A 23754-nucleotide genomic window follows, 5' to 3' on the forward strand; every position below is an offset into this window, starting at 1 on the left:
TCTCTAGAGACGCAGGGCCACGGCCTTGTTGTAAAAAAAATTGCTGTAATTTTGGTTTTTTTGTAATATAATTAGCATAGACTTATCGAGAAAAAAAAATTAATTTTACTTCAGGTTTATTTCACTTTTATTTTTAAAATATTTTACGGAATATGATTTATTATGTAGTTGGAACAATTAATGGATTTTGGCTAAAAAATATTTAATATCTAATTATTTTACTTAAAAACACCATTTAGTTGTGACATATATGGACGAGTATGTTGCATTAAAATGTCCTACATAATGCAATGAGTATTTTTTTTTCCTTAACATGTTATCTAATTCAGGACAAGAGCTCTTTGCTCTCTAGAGTCATTTTCTGTGTATTTTGTCTTTGAAATCTTAAATCTTATTTTTTTTGGATTGCAAATCCATTATAGATTTGGTCTAACAAAATGTTGCATTCAAGTCCTGCAAATCCATTATAAATTGAGCAAACAATAAAGACAGAATAAATTCATCAAACCTAAATACATGGAAATGCTGAATTAAAACCTACTCCAAGCTTTCAACTCTGTCTTCATTACTCACATCTATCCGTGACAAAATAAAGAAACAGATAACCTCTCAAAAAAAAAGTTGCAGCTCAGATCCAAACAATATCATCATCAAATAATTTGCCTCTAGTTCATTTCTACGATCTGCACACATTCTGATTTAATTGAATACACTTGCAAATGATTTAAAAACTGCTTGAGAAATATGTAATAGAAATTATCCAACACTGCATGTTAGAGCAATGATTAATCATCATAAGAACTTGTATTTTATCGGGTATAAAATTGTTTCTGGTTAAATACAGGAGGAACTAATAGTTTTTCGTTTCTGTTTTATTATATTTTCTTATTTCTAGACGAACTAATAGTTTCTCGTTTCTGTTTTATTGTACTTTCTCATTTTTATTAATCTGAAAGCGTTTTTCTGTTTTGGAAAAAAAACTCTTATATTTCGATAGTTGATAAATAAGAAAGGCTAGATAATTTTAATTTAAGGACAACTACAAAAATTAAAACAATCCATCGCTGGAGCATTCAAATTTCTACCGCGCGCGTGTTTTGTCCTAAGCTAACAGATTTTTACACCAACTGATGCCCTCATTGGAAAGACAGCTCACATATTCGCATGTCGGATTAAAAACAGTACGGTCTAGTGTCACCCTGCTCATAACAAATGAGGAAGAAGGAAACTTTGAGATATTGCAAGGCCATAAAATTCACGAAATCTTTCATCTTCGAATTCGGCTCTGTAATCTGTTTTCTTTTCTTTTTTTACTCTTAATGAATTCAATGTTTATCAAAATGGCTGTAGATCACACTGACTTCCCATGGAGAATGCAGGTTCGAAGTATTTGCCTCCCAGTATCGCTTCGGTGATCAGTCTGTTGGCATGATCGGTCCAGTGAACTCCATCCCAAATGATATAAGAGGCCGGATCGGCGCAGGCTTCTGCCTTCACAACATTGCCATTGATAATCCCAGTGCTTCCGCACCAAATATTGGCATCATAATTATAATTTCCTCCCACTCCACAACAAGCTCTAGTGGTTTGATTGAACTCTGCATGCATTCACATCGGTGTTAGATCATAACACAATAAAATGATCTATATACACAATAAAATGATCTATATTGATAAAGTTTGCAGTGCGCACCATAGGCGGAAGGATTAGTTATTAAGTCAAGGACCATGTTGTAATTATCAACATAGATGATATTTGCACCGTTGAGCTGCGTTCGCAGGTTTGAAAGGCTTTGTCTGAGCAGATTGTTGTAGTATTGGACTGCATCGTTGAAGGAAATAGAGCAGCCATTCTTGTCAAAATCATTAGGGGCAAGAGAGAGCCAGAAGGGTTGGCAACCTTGAGGCCCAACGTTCTTTACTAAAATTGTCCTCGCACCTTCATTGTATAGCTCCTGGATCCATTGCACAATCATCATGATATTTTACAATTAGTAGTTAAATTATGAGAAATATTAGTTTGAAATTATTAATCAACAATTCTTTTATCAATCTGCCCAATCTATATATTGATATAATAATGAGATCAATAGTACCTGCACAGCAGCTGTAACAGATCTGGTCACGTTGGGAAGAAGGCTCTGCTTCAGCTGACTTGGACTCAAATTGAGATTTTTGTACCCATAGCTGAAGTCATTGCCTCCTATTTCTATCATGTAAATTCCCTTCTCAAATGCATCTGCTCTTGGAAGAGAGATTTGAGCACCTATACCCAGAAAAGAAAAATGATACCAACCAAATGTTTCCATCTACATTAGATGCAACAATACTCTACATAGGTGTTTGTTAGAATTTATAGTAAATTAGCCATGAAAATTGTCTTAATTACCTGATGTGCCAGACGTGACCTGCTGCTTGAATACCTTGAACTGATTGATCTGAACAACCAGAGAAATTGGAGCAATGAAGGAATTGATGTCATTGGCAGTTGCACCAGAGGCTGCAAAGTTGGCTCCCTGCCAATACTTAGAGCCCACACTCTGCATGTATGAACTCAGGTATGGTAGTCCCAGAGCAGTCGCTGTATTAGAATCAAAAAACATTATCATAAATTCATCAATGTTCGGTATATTGCGATCTGAAAATTGAAAATATACTTAAATATTGAATGCGGACTGCAATTAACAACACACCGAAGAAATCAATAGACAGGCGCCCGTCACTATAGCGATATACAGGTCTACCGAAGAAGGTTTGTCCATAGGGAGGATTTTCTGCAGCTTCGTGATACGGGAAAGCAAAGTGAATAGCGCCGGTATCAGAGGTCGAATCTCCGAAGTTAAATATTGCAGGAAAGTTGCAGCGGCAGTGACAAGGTATTGGCAGCAGGGATACCATCAGAATTAACCCACGTAAAAGCAATAATCGATGAGAGTAGCAGCGATCCATTCTGGAAGATCGAATACAAACGCAACAACGATGATAAAATTCAATAGAAGGAAAGAAGAAAACAAACGATCAGAAAGCAATGTCTTGAGCGTTGAGGTTGACAGGCTGAGAGCTTGATACACAAGAATGACAGAAGATATAGTGATCCGAACCCTTGTAGATATTCTTCGTTATCGTGATGCATTTATAGAATTCATTGGCAAATTTCAATGGGATGGACCGTGGCTTTGGGAGTCAAAGGAAAGGAAAATTTTAGGTAATTTGTTACAATAATAGTTTTTATGATCAAATTGTCCATATGGGAGGAATAAATGGTATAATTTAGTAGGGTAAATCAATACCTACTGTCAAACTTTACATGATTAGCTGATGTAATGTATATCTAAGCAATTTCTTTCAACGTGTGAACCAAATTTTGAGAAAATTAAATAGATAAAGAATTATAATTGCTCTTTGGAAATAACATCTTATTGGAAATGTCACGACACCATCTTTAAAAACGAAATTTTAATGTTGGAAATTTCAGTACACAGAGGTTTGTGATCTCTAACCCATTTATAAATCTTCTTATTTCACAAAATTTATTCTTATCTTAAATTTTAATACCACCTAATTATGAATATTTATAAAGATAAAAGGAAAAAAATTAAACTAAACAGTGCCCTAATTGAAAACACAATTTAAATACCCCACATATCCAATGCCCCAATCCCCTCCAAACTTTCAACACTGGAACCCCAATCTTGAAACACGTGACCAGTATAAGCCTAAAAGGGCATCACATTGGATGCGAATGAGCCCCGGGTATGTCGCAAACGAAGTTTTTTCTCTCTGGAAATAACAACTCAAGAAAGAAACATATGTTTACACGAAAATCCATGAAATTTTTTAAAAATGTTTTACATATTTTGTTATGATATTATGTTTGGGAACTTATTTTTATCTTAATATTTTTTAATATACCTTTTGAATTATTTAATCGAAAATTAATATAATTTGCATTTTAATTTTGAATTTGAATTTATCATATAACTAGAGAGACATTTATCATATATCCTAACAGAGACATTATTTTAATGTGTTTTGGAAAAAAAAATGGGAAATTAAGGTAAAGTAAAATAATTTTGGATTTATCTAAAAGAGGGGTGGAGAAATATGGAAAATAAATATTATTATAATAATTTTATATTAATTTTGGGTAAATTTAAAGTGATTAAATTTTTAGAAATGTAATTTTTTTAATGTGAATATTATTTGATTTGTATTGGTGCAGGATACCAAAAATGGTATATGAAATCTCTTGTTTGTTGAATAAAAAGCTTAAGAGGTGTACATACTTTAGCTTACTCTAGATTTAAAATTATGGAAGCACATTTTCCTACTTATGTTGTATAAATGTGAAAGAATTGATAATAATTATATATATGCACAAGTGTGAGCTCCATTTTGAACAAAGGATGAGTTATACATATCCCTCATATTATAAATATCTTATATGTACAAGCATATAATCCATAAAAGTTATTTATGACTTGCACTATTTTTACTTTTTTTAATAATTTCTTTTTAAATGCAAGACATCTACTCCATGCTAGCTCATGTCTCCTTCAAAATAAGATGTAAATAGATCATATCAACATCATTCGACTATATATATAATATTTTATATTCAAATATTTGAAATTCAAATATTTGATATAGTTGATATTAAAATATTTCATCCAAGTCATGAAAAATAAATATTTTATTTATTTCATCTAAGTCACTCATCAACTTCATGTTAAACAACAAAGAATTACACCTCGCTCATGATGGAATGTAAAATGTACAATATTTTGCTTGCAAATATTCTTTATATAAATTTAACATAAAATCATTTTAATAATGGTAGACTTTGAATTTTTTTATTTGTAAGTTCAAAACCTTCTATTAATCATAAACGAAGGTACATTTTAAGTACAAAATGCATGGCTCTTAGTCTACCCAAGCTGATTAGATTGGAAACTAGAGTACATGCAAAATTATAGAGCTTTCGTCCATTGATTCAAACAAACCTGAACAATTTTGCAAAATAGAAAATAGACCTATAAAGTCTTGGCTTGACAACTAAATGCATATCACCGATAGCTAATATGAGCATACTATTGAAAGAAACAAAAATATCCAACATAACATAGCAAAGTAGAGTTAGAAATAATAATCATACAAATGGAGATGGTCAAGATGAAGTGGAGATACCAATGGGCATCAATTTCTCTAGAATATCAAGGGGAGTTGGTCCCTTTCCTTACATGATAATCTTCCATGCATTCATCCAAGTCCTGAAAAAGAAATTGAATTTCCTCCATTATGAGGAGGAGTCATCCTTACTATCATTTATTTCAAGTAATACTTTCTTGAGAAAAGGTTTAATATGACATTATGGATCAAGAGTCTGCGAATAATGGTTTTTTCCTCCCTTAGAATTATCTATCTTGAGGATCCATTTAAGGATTGTGGTAGTAATCTAAAAGTTAGAGTGGTTCCCTAGGTCTTGGATAATTTCCTACTCAACATTCCTAATCTCATTTTGTATAGGCAAGGGGGTCTCTTGATGATACAATCTTGCAAAAGAATGGGGTCAAGGGCTCGAGAGTGAGCTCTAATACCATTGTATCCACCCCTTCCACTTACTCCCTTCTAGGACAAGCTCTCTACCTAGGCATAGGAGTAATAAGACAAAGAATTACTAGAGAGAGGAATGAAATGAAATAAAATGTTAGCTAGGGATGCAAAAAAGGAACTAACATAAGAGCAAGATGAGGTAGACTAGGAAAGAATAGGTAACCATATAGAGAGAACTCTCCCTTAAGCATAAGCCCAAAACATCAAACCTAAGGAGAAAACCAACTACACAGATAAATCCATAGCGATTAAATATGAACTATTCACTAGAGAAGAGACAATTTAGCTTGAGGAATTAGGAGAATTTTGAGCTAAGAAATCAACCTCCTAAGGAAATCATTAAAATAAGAGCTATGGTTTTTTAAAGAGAAAGAAAGGAATTTTTTTTAATTGTATTTTTGGCTTATTACCTTATAAGTTTACTCAAATGTCAAGGGTATATACCTTCCCAATGTTAAATTAAATTCCGCATCCAAGAATTATGCACTATGCATACTTTTGAGTAGACCCACACTAAAAAAAATGAAACTACATGAAAATACTCTATATTTTCAAATTTTTTTTTTGTTGGTCTACTCAGAAGTATGAAGAGTGCATACTCGTTGGATGTTGAATTTAATTCCACATCCAAGATGTCTACAATTGACATTTGAGTAAATCTTTAAGAACATAAGACAAATATACAATTAAAAAAAGTATTTTCTTCCCTTTCCTCCAAAATATTTACCCTTGGGGATGACATTATCATCTTGAATCCTATTGTTCTTTTAAATATAGATTTTTTAGTACATTTTTTTTCTTTTGAGACCCACTTGACCTCAAAATTCCATTAAGAGGAGGGGTATTCAAGGCAGGAGATCTTGGTCCTTCTCCTAGAAAAAAACCACTCTATAGAGAAGTAAAATTCCCAAAGACATAGAGGGGTCAAAGGTAAACTTTCCCCAATATATAACCAATAGGTTGTATGAGTAAAAAATAGATTATAAAGGCTATATTAATAGTTCCTGTAATAACTCCATGGTACTCACAACTATCATGAAACACATCTAGAAGTGCCAAATACAATTAGGCCCATGATCCCTCACTCTTTGTGAAATCTACATGTAGTAAGTATGGTATTGAATTCACCTAAGTAGCACGATGGCATCCATCACACATTGATACGTTGCAGGGGAGGATAGAAACTACACCATTCTCCTCCATTATGTTGAGTGATAGTGAGTTGTCCCCTCACCTACATTGTACGTCACCATTTATCACATCATCCAAGGAGTCATAATCCTTAATGAGTAAAGCATAGCAATCCTATTGAGGAAAATTATAGGAAGGATAGGCCATTTCTCTACCAAGATTATGTCTATAATTTCACAAGCAACATTGGTAAGGCAATCTTCCCCATTGTATGTTGATTTGTGCACATGGGATGTAAGGATCATGCTGAGCTAAGAGATGAGAGAGATAATTTGTAATAAATATTTTTCCAAATTCTAGATAATGGAGGATTTTCTAAGATTGAACCCATTGATTACGTGTTTGAAAATTTTAACTACCATCTAAAATTCCCCTTCAATAACAAGTTTGGGGAAAACCTATTGAGAGGCATGGATGAGACACATCTCAAGAGGAAAAAAATTAGTTGTGTCATTGGTGTCATGTTCCATGGATCCCATATAATAAAAGGGCACCTACCCACCATCATTGTGAAAGAAAACCCCCAATACATGCTTTCCCTAGATTTCTTTTTCAGGTGTAATGCAAATTCTGCTTGAAAAGGATGTGGGGGAGGAGACTAGATAGATGGAATGTGAGAAGCTAAAATTACAGGTGGGGAACAAGAGGATACATGAACTAGTGACGGGAAGAGATTGCAAAGAATGTGATGCTTAGGTGTGAGATTTAATCATCCTAAGATCAAGGCCAGAGAAATACCATTTCCTTTATAGAACATAGAATTTTTTTCCAATACATCACCACCCAAGGAGCTTTGATCTCAAAATATTTTAAAGATCCTTTCCTTAAAAAAAAAAGAGAGAACAATGTAGGTTTGAACCCTGTACAATTAATTACTGCAAATAAATTATTAATAAAATATAAAAAATGCAATGACAAACACACACATAAACACAGGTATTTTATCTTGGAAACCAAAAACTAAGAAAACCAACCAATTTTTCAAGATGTATTCTTTTTTACAATGTTAAAATACAACATATATGTCCTATGACATCCATAAATTTCTAATAATTTACCTTGGATTAGAATAAAACCATAGTTCCTTACCTAAAATTCAAAACGATGGAAAAAAACACCATGGACCAAAAAATCACTTTTAGCTAAATTGTATGCCAAAAATACCCTAAACATATACAAAAATACTACCCAATTTTTTTTGGGAGGGTGCTTCCCCCAAATTCTTGAACATGGGGACTTCCCCCCCTTATTGTGCATGGAATAGTCTACAATACATGGGGATATTTCACTGGACAGTTTGTCACATCAGATTTGATAATATTATATTAAAAAATCTGATATTCTACACTATTACAACTTTATATAATTTCTAGATCTGTAAAATTAACTGTAATTAGTACATGCATGTAAAATTAAAGCAAGAAGAGAAGTAGAGAACAAAAAAATAATCTCACACACACATAATACACAATATATGCTCTCTAGGAAACCCTTTCGGGAGAAAACCCAGCTGGAAGGTGAGGCAACTTTGCTCTCTTTATGTATATAGAAATATGGTTGCAGATACAAACAAGTAATTTTTGTGGCCCGTAGGCTGCTATAGTGCATAGATCCTATATGTGTGCTATACCTCCTATCTCTCCTAGCTATCTTTTCTCAACTATGGAACAAAATTCTCTCGAAAGAATGGAATGCCTCTTCCTCCTAGTGGCCCGATTATAACACAGCCCAATAGCCTACTAGCGGTTAAGTTTGACCACATCAACTCTTAACTAGAGTTACAAAATAGAATCTTCTAGAGTCTTTACATCATAAAAACGTGTCTAGCCCCTTTTCCATGAATAATGGGGGCTAATGCAGCATCCTTTTGAACTATACGTGTGAAAACAGGAAGGCCAACTTCTGAGTGGTATAACTTTTGCATACGGACTCCGATTGATGTGATTCTTGTGTCGTTGGAAAGTTTTTTATGTGTAGAATAGAATGAAAAGTTGTGGCACTTAAGAGACAAATTTTTACACACAAAAATTGTCACTTGATGCCTCAAAACGATCCCAGAAGGCTTCAGACCCTATTTTACCAAACTGGGTCCCGCCAGTAAAAATGGTCCCGTGATATAATTCCTCTACTTTTTCCACTCCAAATGCATAAATATGGATGAAAAAAATATAATGGTTGAATTCTGATCACACCTCCCCATTTTTGGAGGAATTTGGTTCCCAAAATATTTTACTAAATGAGGTGAGGAAATTTCTCCTACACCTTCTCTTTGGTGTACCATTTAGCTTTGCCTAGAAGTTGTCCCTTCATCCCAATATGCCAAAGGTCTTGTTGCCCTTATCCTATAGTTCTGGACCTCTTCTGCAAAATTGTATCTTCTGTCAACTCTACTTGAGCGTCTGGTGCCTAATCCTACACAAAAGGTATGACATGTTCCTCTTCCTCATCTAGCATGGAAGGCTCATAGAGTTTCAAATTCTCCACATTTACAACTGAGTAAATGCGCATATATGGTGGTAAACTAAGTTGATGTGCATTATCACCCACCTTTTCCATTATCTCAAAGGGACTGTATCTGAGAGCCTTGATTTTATTACCAGGTCACTGCAGCCTCTTTATGTTCAACTGTCGCCATACTCTATCTCCTACCTTGAATTATTTCTATGTTTTGTGTTGATCATGTCTGGCTTTATACTTCTCCTATGACTTCTACAATGTTTCATGTACCTACATATGGATAAGCCTGATCTTCTCTATAAATTTTTCAGCCCTCAAAGCATCTCCTGTAAGGTCTTCCTTCACTCCTCCTTGTTGCCCATATGCAATATCCAAAGGTGAAGGTGAAAATGTCCAAAAAAGGTTTCAAATGGAGACTTTCCTGTAGAAGTGTGGACTGCTCCGTTATAAGAATGTTGTATATATACCAAATTTTCATCACAGGCCTTTGGATGCTTCTGGTTGTAACCACTCAGATGTTGCACCAAATTCATGTTGACTACTTCTATATTCCCATCTATCTTTGGATGGAATGTTGTAGATCAATTCAACTTTGTGTCCATATTCTCCCGCAATGTAGTCCAGAATGCACTGAAAAATCTTGTATCCCTATCTAAAATGATGCTCTTTGGTATCTCAAAGTGTACTAGACCTGTCCAAAGAACAAGTTTTATTCTTCTTTTTTGTTGATGATTTTTTTACAAGGCATTAGAACACACATCTTGTTGAACCTGTCAACTACCATGAACAGGTAGTCATGTCCCTTCCTAGTTGTTGGTAAACCTCCCACAAAGTCCATGGAAATGCCTTCCCAAGGACGATTAGGTACAGGTAAGGGATAATACATACCCTGTTTCCTATCGCTAGGCTTTTTTGTATAACAAAGCATACATCCTCTTATGAACCTAGCTACTTGTTCTTGCATCTTAGGCGAGTACACATACCTCTGCAAGTTAGCCACGGTCTTCTCTACACCAAAGTGCCCTGCAACCTTGGAGGTGTGAGCCTATCTAATTAGCTGCGAGCACTCACCTTTAGGAACACATAGCTTATCGAGCATATGTAGTAACCCATCCTAGAGATGGTAGTCAACGGTGTTATCACCATCGTGCACATGACTCTGACTGTGTAACTGTTGATACACCTCGTTGAAGTCCTCATCTTCTGAATATGCCTCTTTGTATGTATCATGGGTGAATGGCTCCATGTGCATAAGAGACCCCAAAGTTGTAATATTTAATGTGAGTGGTCTTGAAAGCATATCAACCAACTTGTTTGTGTTTCCCTTCTTATACTTGATCACCAAATGGAACTACTATAAAAACCCCATCCACTTATAGTGCCTGGTTTGTTGTAGCCTATTTTGGGCCTGTAGGTACTATAACAACTGGTGATCCGTGTGGAATATTGTCTCCTTTCCCATCAGATAGTGATTGCACTTCTCCATAGCTTACACCATGGCATAGAGATCCTTGTTGTAGGTAGGGTAGTTAAGAACTACCCCATGAAATAATTCATAATTGTAGCAAACAAGTCTTCCTCCTTGCATCAAGACAACCCCCATAGCATACCAACTCACATCTGTCTCCACTTCAAAGGGTTGTTGTAAGTTTGGTAATGCTAGAACTGGAGCATCATTGAACTCCTTCTTTAACTCATTTAAAGCCTTCTGCAGACCTTTGCCCCACTAGAGACTCTCACCACTTGTTATTATGGCATGGAGTGGTGCTGCTACCGCTAAAAACGAGGCTATGAATTTCCTTAGGTACCATTTTTCTCCATTGAAACTCCTAACCTCAGTAACATTAGTAGGTACTGACCATTTCATGATGGCCTCCATCTTGGAAGGATTTATCTTCAATTTTCCTCAACCAATCACAAATGCCAAATACACCAAGGACTGCTACGAAAACTCACACTTCTTGAGATTTGCTAGCAGTTGGTGCTTCTTCAATGTTTCCAGCACCTGCGCCAAATGTGAAATATGCTCCTCCCAGGTATCACTATATAGTACAAGTATGTCATCCAAATAGACAATAACAAATGAATCTATAAAAGGGGGTAGTACATCATTCATCAATCTCATAAATGTATCTGGTGCATTACATAGGCCAAATGGCATAACTAACCACTCATACAAACCTTTCCTAGTTTTGAAGGCGATCTTCCATGTATCTTCTTCTTTGACTCGAACCTGGTGATATCCAGACTTCAAGTCCAACTTAGTGAAATACTTTGCTTGCTTCAAATGATCTAGCAGATCATCTATCCTGGGTAGGGGGTTTCTTTTCTTGAGCGTGATTTTATTCAATTCCCTGTAATCTATACACATTCGCCAAGTCCCATCCTTTTTTGACACAATGATGATGGGTGACCCACATGGTGATGTACTTGGTCGAATGACACCCTGTTCTAGTAGCTGCTGAAACTGTTTCATCACCTCACTTGCTTCTATAACAAACTATCTATATAGTTCAATATTTGGCAATGGGGAGTCTGTAAATAGCTGGACCTCATACTCTAGTTCTCTCTTAGGGGGTGTCCCTTTAGGCTCTCAAAACACGTCCTTGTATGTCTCTAACAACTCCTTCAGTTGTTGTTTTTGTTTCTTAGTACACCACTCTAGGGATGCCTTGCCTCTTATTGTCTCCTCTACGGACTAGTCTTCTCTTAAAAATAATAAGACATACTTCTTGTTGGAACTAATCAATTTCTTGGCTTGGTTGGCACTTACTAGTGAAATTTTTTACTCTCCTTTGTGTGCATTGATGATGAATGATTTTTCATCCTTGATGAGACGGTACTGGTTAGCTCTCCTCATGAATATTTCATCATGCATGTACATGTATGGACTCCCAAACATGACTCCACATACATCAAGGGGGACCACATCCAAATCTACTTCGTCAATAAAATCAGCACTGCTAGCAAATCTATTTTTACACTATTTTGTTTCCTTTAGCTTTGAATCCTTATGTACCCATCTGAATGGATATGGGTTTGGATGACGATGAACTTCCAGCCCCAACTTCTTTACCAGATCTGCTACAATGAGATTTTCCTACGATCCTAAGTCAAAGAGAGCATCAATCTTCATCTTCTTGACATGCATCTTTACATGGAAGAGTTTGGTCATTACTTTCTCTTCTTGTTGTTAAGGCTACTCAGATTCACCTCCTTCTGCACTAACATACAAACGGTTTTCTCATTCCTGTCTGAGCTTCTTTCAACTTGGTCGCTCGAATCAGTGGCCATGCGATTCTTATTCTTATTATCTTTCTTCTTGTTCCTCGGGTTTAGCTATGGATGCAATTTCCAACACATCTCCTCTATATGGCCATCAATGTTGCACTGTTTGTAGTCATTACTAGAATCTTTTCACTAATGTGTTGTGGCTACCATCTTTTTATCGTTTCCCCCTTTTTTCTTCTTCTTCCCTTCCTTCGAAGCATCTTATCGCTCCTTTTGCTTCGATCCACTAATTGCACTCCTTTTAGGCCTATGTTCTATAGGTATTGTGCCTGTACACAAGCCTCGTCCACCGTTTTGGGCTTGAACAACATCACTTGCTCACACAGATGGCAGTGCAAACCCCCCAAATACTTGAGGAGTACATCTGGGTTCTTTGGAGAGATACCCAACATTATAGCCATCCGTCTTAATTCTGTGGTGTACTCCTGCATGCTTTGGCCCAGATTTTTGCTTGAAGTAATGACGTTGGATCCACTGGTCTTCCGTGTACCCAACGGGATAAAACTATAACTTTATGATGGTTTTGAAATCCTCCCCCTTAGTCATTGGAGGTTCTCCCTACAACCTTAGGGTTTCTGTGTGGCTCTCCCACGAGGTCAATGCATAGCCCTCCAATTTCAACCACAAAAATGAAATATTCTACCCTTCCTCGATTTGACGAACACATAAATAAACTTCTAGTTGTTGCAACCAATGGTTCAACTTCAGAGTGCCGAGCTTGTCGTGGTATGGCTTGATATCAACTTTTTCTTCCACTTTAAATAGGTATTGGTTCACAAAACTTGAACTGGGTTGATATTTTCTGGGTTATTTCTTCGTCTGGTTCTCTGTGTATTCCCGATCTCCCGATCCCCCTTCTGATTTGTCCTCTACATTCAAACCCCCTTCTTCTCCAAGTATCCCCATCTTATTTCTTAGGGCTACAATGAGTAGTTTAACCTTGCGATTTATATCCGTGACTTGTTCTTTGAGCCGTGAAAACCTCACCTCTACACGATCATGAGGTTCATTTACAGATTCATCACCCATGATTAGGGTTTTACGATTTTCGGCCCCACCGATCTATATCCCTGCATGTTAAGTTTAGGTATGTTCTATGCTAGGGAAATTTATTTTAAGTTTCCAATATCTTTTCTAGATTGGCAATCACATCAACATTAAAGTAAACTACAAATAGAACATAAATATAAATTGCAGAAGACAAGCTAAGACAAGAGGACATAAGATGTGGCGCCAGCCAGGGACAAACCCCAATGTGGGGAAACCCTTGATCAATTCTTCTTTTATGTTCTTCGAAGTTCAGTAGAGAGAGAGACAATACATTTACAATAGAAGTCAACATTTTGACTTATCTAGATTTGAGCATAGATCATGTCCTATAAAAATGGTACCTAAGATCATTTGAAGACATTCTGCTTCAACTGGTTCTCCAAGGTGATGGCTTGACCTATCCATTTCATCCATTTACCACACCTTACCATGTAGCACCATCTCATCTACTTTCATCATCATGTTTCCCATTATTCTGCATCTTCCATCATTATGCAGCCCTATTCATCATCATGTTGCTCATGCCCATTATGCTGCATCATACATCATCAGTTTTCTCATCCATCAGCATGCAGTCTCATTGATGTCGCCTTATATATCAGCATGCAGTCTCATTGTCTGATCATGATGCCCTTTAGATGTTATGAAACCAACTCACAAAAGATAGAAAAGATAGTTGAACACCTTAGAATTCAGCCTTTTCGAGGGGGAAACCTCCTTTACATTACACAAATGAAAAATTATTGGATGATACAAATGAAAATACCTCCTTTCTATATATAGTTGTCTAAGGGGTCATAATATAATCAGAGCTGACATAACAATAATAATGTAAGGGCATAATAATAACAATAGTGGGCTACTATGGGGCACAATAGTAACAATATGGGGACTACATGGGTACAAAAATATAATAAGGGGGTTGTACTAATAACAATAAGGGGTTACACTAGTAGTATAGGGGCCTATCATTAGATCATCGTGACCATGCTGCCATTTACATCATAATGCAGTTCCATTACTGATCATGCTTATATACATATATATGATGCTTCTCACTTTTCTTTGAAACATGTTGAGACTGTCGTATGCTATGGATCTCTTCATTGAACCCTTATCTCATCATCGAGTCATAGCTGGTTGTTTATGCCGATTTAGTTCAGCAGTTTCTTAACCTATCCGAGGACGCAGCCAAACCCTATATCTATCCCACATAAAATGCAGATTCATTTTCTTTATGATATATATATATATATATATATATATATATATATATATATATATATATATATATATATATATATATATATATATATATATATATATATATATATATGATTGCGTGGATGTTCATTGCCTGCTCAGCGTATAGGGTTTCCATAACTGTGTGTAACTGCGTGGATCTCCCTCCTGTGCATACATATATTACTCAGCGTATATATATATATATATATATCTTCATTTCCAGCATATATATATATATATATATATATTTCCACTGCCTGTGTATATATATATATTGCCATTGCCTGCGAATATATATATCTTGTTGCATTGTATTATTGGTTGCGGCTGCATACTGACTGCAGCTTTACTTCACCTTTAATGCAGCTACCCTCTGCAGCTTTATCACCATGACTGTACATTGATTGTGGCTTCATGTATTGACCCAATACATAGATTACGTTGCGTCTGTATGGAGTCTGACTACGTGTAAGGATCTTTGCCCTGTGTATAATTAGGGCATCACATTGACTGTACAGCGTAACCATGAACAACATACAAGTGTGACTCCATGAACAACGTAACCATGAACAACATACAAGTGTGTCTCCATGAACAACATATTAGGCCTCTCCTGAGAAATGAGTTAGAGCATCACTTTTACTGTGTATAGATGTCTTCATGACTGCGTTAGATTAGGGCATCATCTACAGCTAGGCCAACGTATTCTTTTTGTGTCTCTCCTTCTCCAGAAACCCAAGACATGGAGAGGAGGAGATCACATCAATAATGTATGTCCAAAATGACTTCAATTCCTCACATAGTTACACTAAAAATGTAGATGCTGAATAGTCATGTCTATTGGGCTTCTGAGCCTACTCAAATTGTTGGTTGGCTTGATAATAATTCCATAGTCAAAATAAATTCATATCTCCATAAATACTTATCAGAATCGGATGATGTTTAGATCAATCCTACACCTCTCGATGAGAGGGATCCAATTAAAATATCAGCTACCACAAATAAGATGACCCACATGGAGTTTGGCCCTAGTTGCTAATTTTAACACTCCCTCTCAACTAAGGAGAACTCCATCCACTGATCCATATGTATGACTGTACTATCTCTGCCATCAGTGCCCTGCACTGCTCTACCCAACTCTACTTAGCTTTACTCAGCTCTGCTAGCTCATAGTATGTACCACTCTCACTGGTCCCAGACTAGTCCTACACTGACCCGAAGTTAGTCTCATAGTATCTACCATTAGTCCCAGACCAGTCTCAACCAACCCGAAGTCAGCGTCATAGTAGGTACAACTCCTACAATTGGTCCCAAACCAGTGTCATTGATCCTAGATCAATGAAGGTCATCCTAGCATAGGGAGTACGGTAGATACAACAATGCATCCATCGGTACTACTATGGTCCCTATCGTCATTTCCCTACTCATTGATCAGATGAGAGGTACTTCCCATGAGTCCTAAACTGCATGGGTAGGATACCTTGACAGGAGAACTTAATAAATCATGTCCTCACAGGAGAACTAATCATCCTGCTACACAATCGCCATGGAGAACACATCATCCATGCCTCACGAGAGAACTAATCATCCTGCTACCTAATCGTCATGGATAACACATCATCCAAACCTCACAGGAGAACTAATCATCCTGCTACATACTCATCATGGAGAACACATCATCCAAACATCACAGGAGAACTAATCAAATCGTCATGGAGAACACATCATCCAGACCTCATAGGAGAACTAATCATCTTGCTACATAATCGTCATGGAGAACACATCATCTAGACCTCATAGGAGAACTAATCATCCTACTACATAGTGGTATCCAAACAGCTCACTGAAGAGCTTTCATAACCAAACTACCTCTCAGGTAGCCATGCTAGCAGCAATATACTCTGCCTCGGCGGCGCTCAAAGCCACTGAATTCTGCTTCCTACTCAACCAAGATATCAAAGCAGATCCCAAGGAGAACCAGCACTGAGAACTGCTCTAGTGATCCTCCACACTGCCTGCCCACTCAACATTTGAAATATTTCGGTAGTGCATCTCAGTCCATGAGAGATTGTGCCCTGAAGATGTCTCAGAAGATTCTAGGCACCAATCCAGTGAAGCTCAACCAAATATGAGCTCAACATACTAATTGCAAAACATATGTCTGGACGGAGGTTCACTAAGAACATCAACGTGAATGAGTTTATGAAACTCAGAGGAATTTCCCAAATCTGGTCTGACATCACTACCATGTAACTTCTAAAAGTTAAGATCCTCGAGGTAGTCACAGGCTTGTAGTTTATCTTTCCACATTCGAAATCCAACTCCCTCTGTCTCCTACAAATGAGAGGGTGTGCACCTGTAAGACATAGGTGCCGTATGAGAGGTCTGTCATCCACGACCTTCGAGTAATGGCTTTGGATCGGTTTCACTCCTAGTGAATCTCAGCTTCATCAGATAGCTATCAATCCTCTCATACTACACCCGAGGTGTTTTGCTTCAAGCCATAGAGGGATTTCTTTCATGTTTATACATGAGATTCTCGATCATGAATCTCAAACTCCTCGGGTTGTTCCAAACTTGTGGACCTGCTGCATGTGGGGAATGGTCCCCCTCATAAGATTTTCCTTCAGTACATTTTAGACATGTACCTTCCTTGCTTTTGAATTCAAGTATTCTTGTCACCATCTAACTTACAGACCTTCATTGTTGTGTCAATGGACATGGTTCCCAGTGGACTTCCTGTAACTTGATTAACCCTAAACTCAAAAACATCTTTGAAAAAACTATTTTCAAACACGTACCTTTCCATCAATGAGTGCCACCCTAAACCTTTGACTTCCATTGCTGAAATGGACACCGCATTCTTCTTGCGATCAGGTACATAAAAGTGTTTCTATAAATGAATCAAGTTACCCTCATCCAATTGAGGGATAACATTCCCAACATCCTTTCAAGGATAGATGGCATTAGCTCCAAGTATAATTCCACCCATCTCTACCAAATTAGAGAGTGTACCCATCTATCCGATGAAGAGCCTGGGGTTCCTTGTTTTCTCTGAAGAGTCGGTTGTGCCCTTGATGACCTACATCTCTGCCATTTGGATACTCCTTCGCATAAGGGCCGAACTTATTGTAACCAAGGCTTCTTCCTTTCCTTCCATCCTTATATCCGAACTTCCCAATGAAGTGATCTTTAGGTAGGCCATCAAAAATTTCCACTGCACGGGTCTGATAATATTCTCTGCTTCGACTTCACCCTGGGTGAATTATGAGGAACCCATTGATCCTTTTGTCTTGTCCCAACTGTCTTCACCTCAACTCTGATACCATGTTAAGTTTAGGTATGTTTTATGCTAGAGAAATTTATTTTAATTTTCCAATATCTTTTCTAGATTAGCAATCACATCAGCATTAAAGTAAACTGCAGATAGAACATAAATATAAATTGCATAAGACAAGCCAAGACAAGAGGATAGAAGATGTGGCGCCAGCCAGGGACAAACCCCAATGTGGGGAAACCTTTGATCAATTCTTCTTTTATGTTCTTTAAAGTTCAACACAGAGAGAGACAGTACATTTGCAACAGAAGTCAACATTTTGACTTATCTAGATCTGAGCATAGATCATCTCCTATAACGATGATACCTCAGATCAGTTGAAGACATTCTACTTCAACTGATTCTCCAAGGTGATGGCTTCACCTATCAATTTCATCCATTTACCACACCTTACCGTGTAGCACCATCTCATCTGCTTTCATCATCATGCTGCCCATTATTATGTATCTTCCATCGTTATGCAGCCCGATTCACCATCATGTTGCTCATGCCCATTATGTTGCATCATACATCATCAACTGTCTCATCCATCAACATGTAGTCTCATTGATGCTGCATTATACATCAGCATGGAGTCTCATTGTCTGATCATGTTGCCTTTTAGATCATCGTGATCATGTTTCCCTTTAGATCATCGTGATCATGCAACCCTTTACATCATAATGCAGTTCCATTATTGATCATGCTTATATACATATATATGATGCTTGTCATTGTTCTTTGAAACATGTTGAGACTTCCGTATACTATGAATCTCTTCATTGAACCCTTATCTCATCATTGAGTCATAGCTAGTTTTTTATGCTGTTTTAGCTCAGTGGTTTCTTAACCTATCCGAGGACGTAGCCAAACCCTAGAACTATCCCACATAAAATGTGGATTCATTTTCTTTATGATGTATATATATATTTGCGTATATGACTGCGTGGATGTTCATTGCCTGCTCAGTGTATAGGTTTTCCATAACTGTGCGTAACTGCGTGGATCTCCCTCTTGTGCATACATATATTGCTATATATATATATATATATATATATATATATATATATATATATATATATATATTTCCATTGCCTACGAATATATATCTCTTGCTGCATTATATTATTGCCAGTGGCTCTACATGCTTGTTATCATTGCGACTGCATATTGATTGTCACTTTACTTCACCTTTAATGAAGCTACCTTCTGCGGCTTTATCACCATGACTGTGCATTGATTGCGGCTTCATGTATTGACCTGATACATAGATTGTGTTGCATCCGTATGGAGTCTGACTGTGTGTAAGGATCTCTATCCTGTGTAATTAGGGCATCACATTGATTGTACAGCGTAACCATGAATAGCATACAAGTGTGACTCCACGAATAGTGTAACCATCAACAACATACAAGTGTGTCTCCATGAATAGCATATTAGGCCTCTCCTGAGCAACAAGTTATAGCATCACTTTTACTGTGTATAAATGTCTTCATGACTGCATTAGATTAGAGCATCAGCTGCAGCTAGGCCAGCGTATTCTTTTTGTGTCTCTCCTTCTCCAAAAACCCAAGACGTGGAGAGTAGGAGATCACATCAATAATGTATGTCCAAAATGACTACAAGTCCTCACATATTTATACTAAAAACGTAGATGATGAATAGTCACGTCTATTAGGCTTTTGAGCCTACTCAAATTGTTGGTCGACTTGATAATAATTCCATAATCAAAATAAATTCATATCTCCACAAATACTTATCAGAATCGGATGATATTTAGATCAATCCTACACCTCTCGACAAGAGGGATCCAATAAAAATATTTGCTGCGAGAAATAAGCTGACCCACATGGAGTTTGGCCCTAGTTGCCAATTTTAACACTGCAATATCCACAAAATACCCAAATATACCTTCTCTAATACCAAATGATCTGTAAAATTCAGTGCATATTCCACTTGATAGTTTGTCACAACAAACCTAATAATATTATATTAAAAAATATGAGATTCTACACTATTACAGCTTTATTGAATTTCTAGATCTATAAAATTAACTATAATTAGTGCATGCATGTAAAAGTGAATCAAGTAGAGAAGTAGAGAACTAAAAAATAATCTCACACACAAATAATGCGCAAGATATGCTCTTTGGGAAACCCTTTCAGGAGAAAACCTAGTTGGGAGGTGAGGTCAATTCACTCTCTTTCTTTGTCTAGAAATATGGCTGCAGGTACAAAGAAGTAATTTATGTGGCCCATGGGCTACTATGGTGCACAGATCCTCTTTGTATGCTCTACCTCCTATCTCTCCTGGCTATCTTTTCTCAACCATGGAACAAAATGCTCTTGAAAGAATGGAATGCCTCTTCCTCTTAGTGGCCTGGTTATAACACAGCCTGATAGCATACTTGTGGTTAAGTTTGACTACATCAACTCTTAACTAGAGTTACAAAATAGTCTCTTATAGAGTATTTTACATCACAAACACATGGCTAGGCCATTTTCCATGAATAATGGGGCTTGACACAGGATCCGCCCAAAGTATAGGTGTGAAAACAGGAAGGTCAACTTCAAAGTGGCATAACTTTTGCATACAGACTCTTATTGAAGCGATTCTTGCGATGTTGGAAATATTTCTCTGTGTAGAATAGAATGAAAAGGTGTGGCACCTAAGCGACAAATTTTTATCCCCCAAAAACTACATTTGATTCCTAAAAATGATCCTAGAATATTTCGGATCCGATTTTGCCAAATTGGGTCCCACCAGTAAAAATGGTCCTGTGAGTTGATTCGTCCACTTTTTCCACTCCAAATGCATAAAGATGGATGAAAAAAATATAATGATCCAATTTGAATCAGAAAGCCAACCAATTCTTTCAGGATTTATTCTTTTGTACAATGTTAAAATACAACATATATGTCCTATGACATCCATGAATTGTTAATAATTTACCTTGGATTAGAATACAACCATAGTTCCTTAAATAAATTTCAAAACCATAAAAAAAAACATCATGGACCAAAAACTCGCTTTTAGCTAAATTGTATGCCAAAAATACCTAAAACATATAGAAAAATATTGCCCAATTTGCTTTTGGATGGTGCTTCCCCCCCTTATTGTGCATGGCATAGTCTACAACATGTGGGTATAGTCATGTAAATAATATAACACATATCCAAAATTCTCCCACTTGTTGTTTTCTTTCCACGTAGGAGGTCACAAGAGTACATGATCAACAATCTAGGGCAACAATTCCCATTGTTTCTCTACACCAATAGAAATTCTCATTCTTCATAGATTTTGTTAATGAATCAAAAACATTCTTTAAAGTGTCCACTTTTTCTAGTAAAACCTTATTGTCTTCAATCATATATCTTATAAAGTGATACAGAATATCAATATGCATTTTTGTAACATCCCTGGCAAAAATTCCATGCAATAAAAGTTAATAAAGGAAAAAATAATAACCACAGTTGATGGGACACTTATTCCAAGCTCAATGTTGGGCAAGACATCCTGGGGGGTGTTCATTTGGTTTTTATGGCTAAGGAAATTGGCAAAGGCAATGGATAAGGCTTTGGAAAGGAAAAATGGTATTTTTTGCACAATTATTTATGAAAAAAATGGAAATTAGGAGAAAAAGGAGGTGAAAGGTCACAGGTTGCACGTGAGAGGGAAAATAAAGGAAAATAATGAAAAATGAAGAAAATAGAGGTCTCATTCATAAAAAGGCTTCTGAGGATCAGTTAGTAACCTTTTATCAGTTGAGTTTTGGATCTCTCTTATTATTCTCTCTCTCTCTCTCTCTCACTCTTGGAAACTTAGAGTTTTCTTGGAGCACTTTGGCATTGGAACAAGAAAGGTAAAGAAGGCAAGAGGAAGCAAATATCAAGCATGGAAAGGCAAGATCAAATAGTTATAGTAGGCTTCATTCTAGTTATCAACTTGCATGTGTGTTTTCCTTGCTAGATTTGGCATGCATGAGATTGCATGTGGTTCTTTTCTATCATGGCATGGACTTTTCCAGGTGTGGCAGTATTCTTCAGCCTAACCTTACCATTTCCTGGTAGATTTGATGAGATGGGTTTCTTATATTCGATTAATGTGGGATGGATAGATGGATTTGAAGTTGAGTGGGGTGGATGTCTAAACACACAAACACATGGCCTAGTGGTCCCTGAACTAGATTGTGGATTACAGTAAAGCCACTGGCCTAGAAACCCCTGAACGATATTGTAGTTTGTAGTGAAGAAAGATTGTGTGCCTTTGTGGGCCTAGGAATCCTTAACAGTGAATGGAGGGATACACGGTAAAGCCAAGAGGTGGATTTTATCTCTTTTGGGCTTAGTAGTCCTGAGATGGGATGTATGGTAAAGCCTAGAGAGTATGTATCGATGTAAGGCCTATTGATCCCTAGATTTGACTGTGAATTGCGTTAAAGACTAAGATACTAGGAGGAACTCAAATTCCTCACAGTGTAGGTGGAGAAATTGGTGGCATCCATGTGTGTTGTTGTTTTATGGTGTGTTCTATGAGTCCGAAATTCATGCTTGGAATATGGAACGGGGATGATTGGATGAAGGGAGACATGGATCAACCAATCTATGGTCAGGTGGAATTTGGTAGTCCCATATCCAGTTGGTTTATTGCATTCATTAATGATAAATTCATTCCCTTGATTTTCATGTGTAAATTTACTAATGTATATGTGGATTTTATGGCTGATATGTTTATGATATTTTGGTCCCTATTATGCTGGTTATATTTATGTTTTATGACAATATCTATGTATGGATCTCAACATGTTTTTAATTGTAAATGAATGGACAATTTATCTTTGGCCTAATAGATGATAATTTAGCAAATGACATGAGGGAAAAGAAAATTCATAGTGATTCTCAAATAAGTATGAGATCCCTGCACTTAATTATGTTGTTTACACTTGTAAGTTACATGTTGATAATATGTTTGATGAAATACCTATCATGGCTAGTATGGGTCTGGTTAAGTTCTTGGTCAACTTATCACTTTGGCATTGTTGGGTAGGTAAATCCCCTCTACAGACAGAGGCGATCCCACTAGCCTAAAACAGAACTAGCCACAATCAAACCATGCTGCTACGCAAGTTCCTAGTTATGCATCAAAGGTGAATTAAGAAGACCAACCTGGAATCCAACGCTATGGTTGAAGCAGAGTTGATATTCCCGCTCCCTCGCTCCAGCAGATCATAAACGGACACCTGCACATGCAAAGGAAGAGGCAGATACCAACATAAAATCTACCAAGGCACAACTATATTTCAGTCAGAAAGGAAATAAATCAACACATCACCATAATAGACAATGAGATTGGAACTATAATAGCAGTCGCTCATTAATTAATAATAAACAGGAAAAGTTACAACCAAGGTTCTGACGTTGAACCTCTCCTGGCTGGGCGAGCAACTATATGTGTCTTGCAATGTATCTCTTCTCCGGCAGCATAACCTCTCTATGCTTCATTATCACTCATGATAACCACAACTAGCATTCCTCCAAGAACTCAAGAACTCAACATCTAGCACTCATGACTCATGACTCATGACTAGCTTG

General features: G+C 36.8%; 1 protein-coding gene across 1 annotated transcript; it reads right to left on the bottom strand.

Moving 5' to 3' along the window:
• Positions 1-1335: 1335 nt before the first annotated feature.
• LOC149260446 (GDSL esterase/lipase At4g01130-like) lies at positions 1336-2949 on the bottom strand. Its single transcript, XM_089459107.1, has 5 exons — positions 2694-2949; positions 2390-2581; positions 2097-2266; positions 1694-1955; positions 1336-1598 (listed from the first exon to the last, which is right to left on the bottom strand). The coding sequence occupies exons 1-5, from the start codon at positions 2947-2949 to the stop codon at positions 1336-1338; spliced, it is 1143 nt and encodes a 380-aa protein (XP_089315233.1).
• Positions 2950-23754: the final 20805 nt, after the last annotated feature.

The sequence above is a fragment of the Pinus tabuliformis genome, chromosome 6 (genome assembly GCF_031772625.1).
Source record: "Pinus tabuliformis cultivar Carrire ecotype Pingquan chromosome 6, CPIR1, whole genome shotgun sequence".
NCBI lineage: Eukaryota > Viridiplantae > Streptophyta > Pinopsida > Pinales > Pinaceae > Pinus > Pinus tabuliformis.

What these genes read in the sequence shown, in the direction of transcription:
- LOC149260446 (XM_089459107.1), bottom strand. Translation starts at nt 2,949, where the DNA reads ATGGATCGCTGCTACTCTCATCGATTATTGCTTTTACGTGGGTTAATT. An exon ending in CCTGTCTATTGATTTCTTCG is followed by an intron (nt 2,582 to 2,693) that starts GTGTGTTGTTAA and finishes ATTCTAATACAG; the next exon opens with CGACTGCTCTGGGACTACCA. An exon ending in AACTAATCCTTCCGCCTATG is followed by an intron (nt 1,599 to 1,693) that starts GTGCGCACTGCA and finishes GAATGCATGCAG; the next exon opens with AGTTCAATCAAACCACTAGA.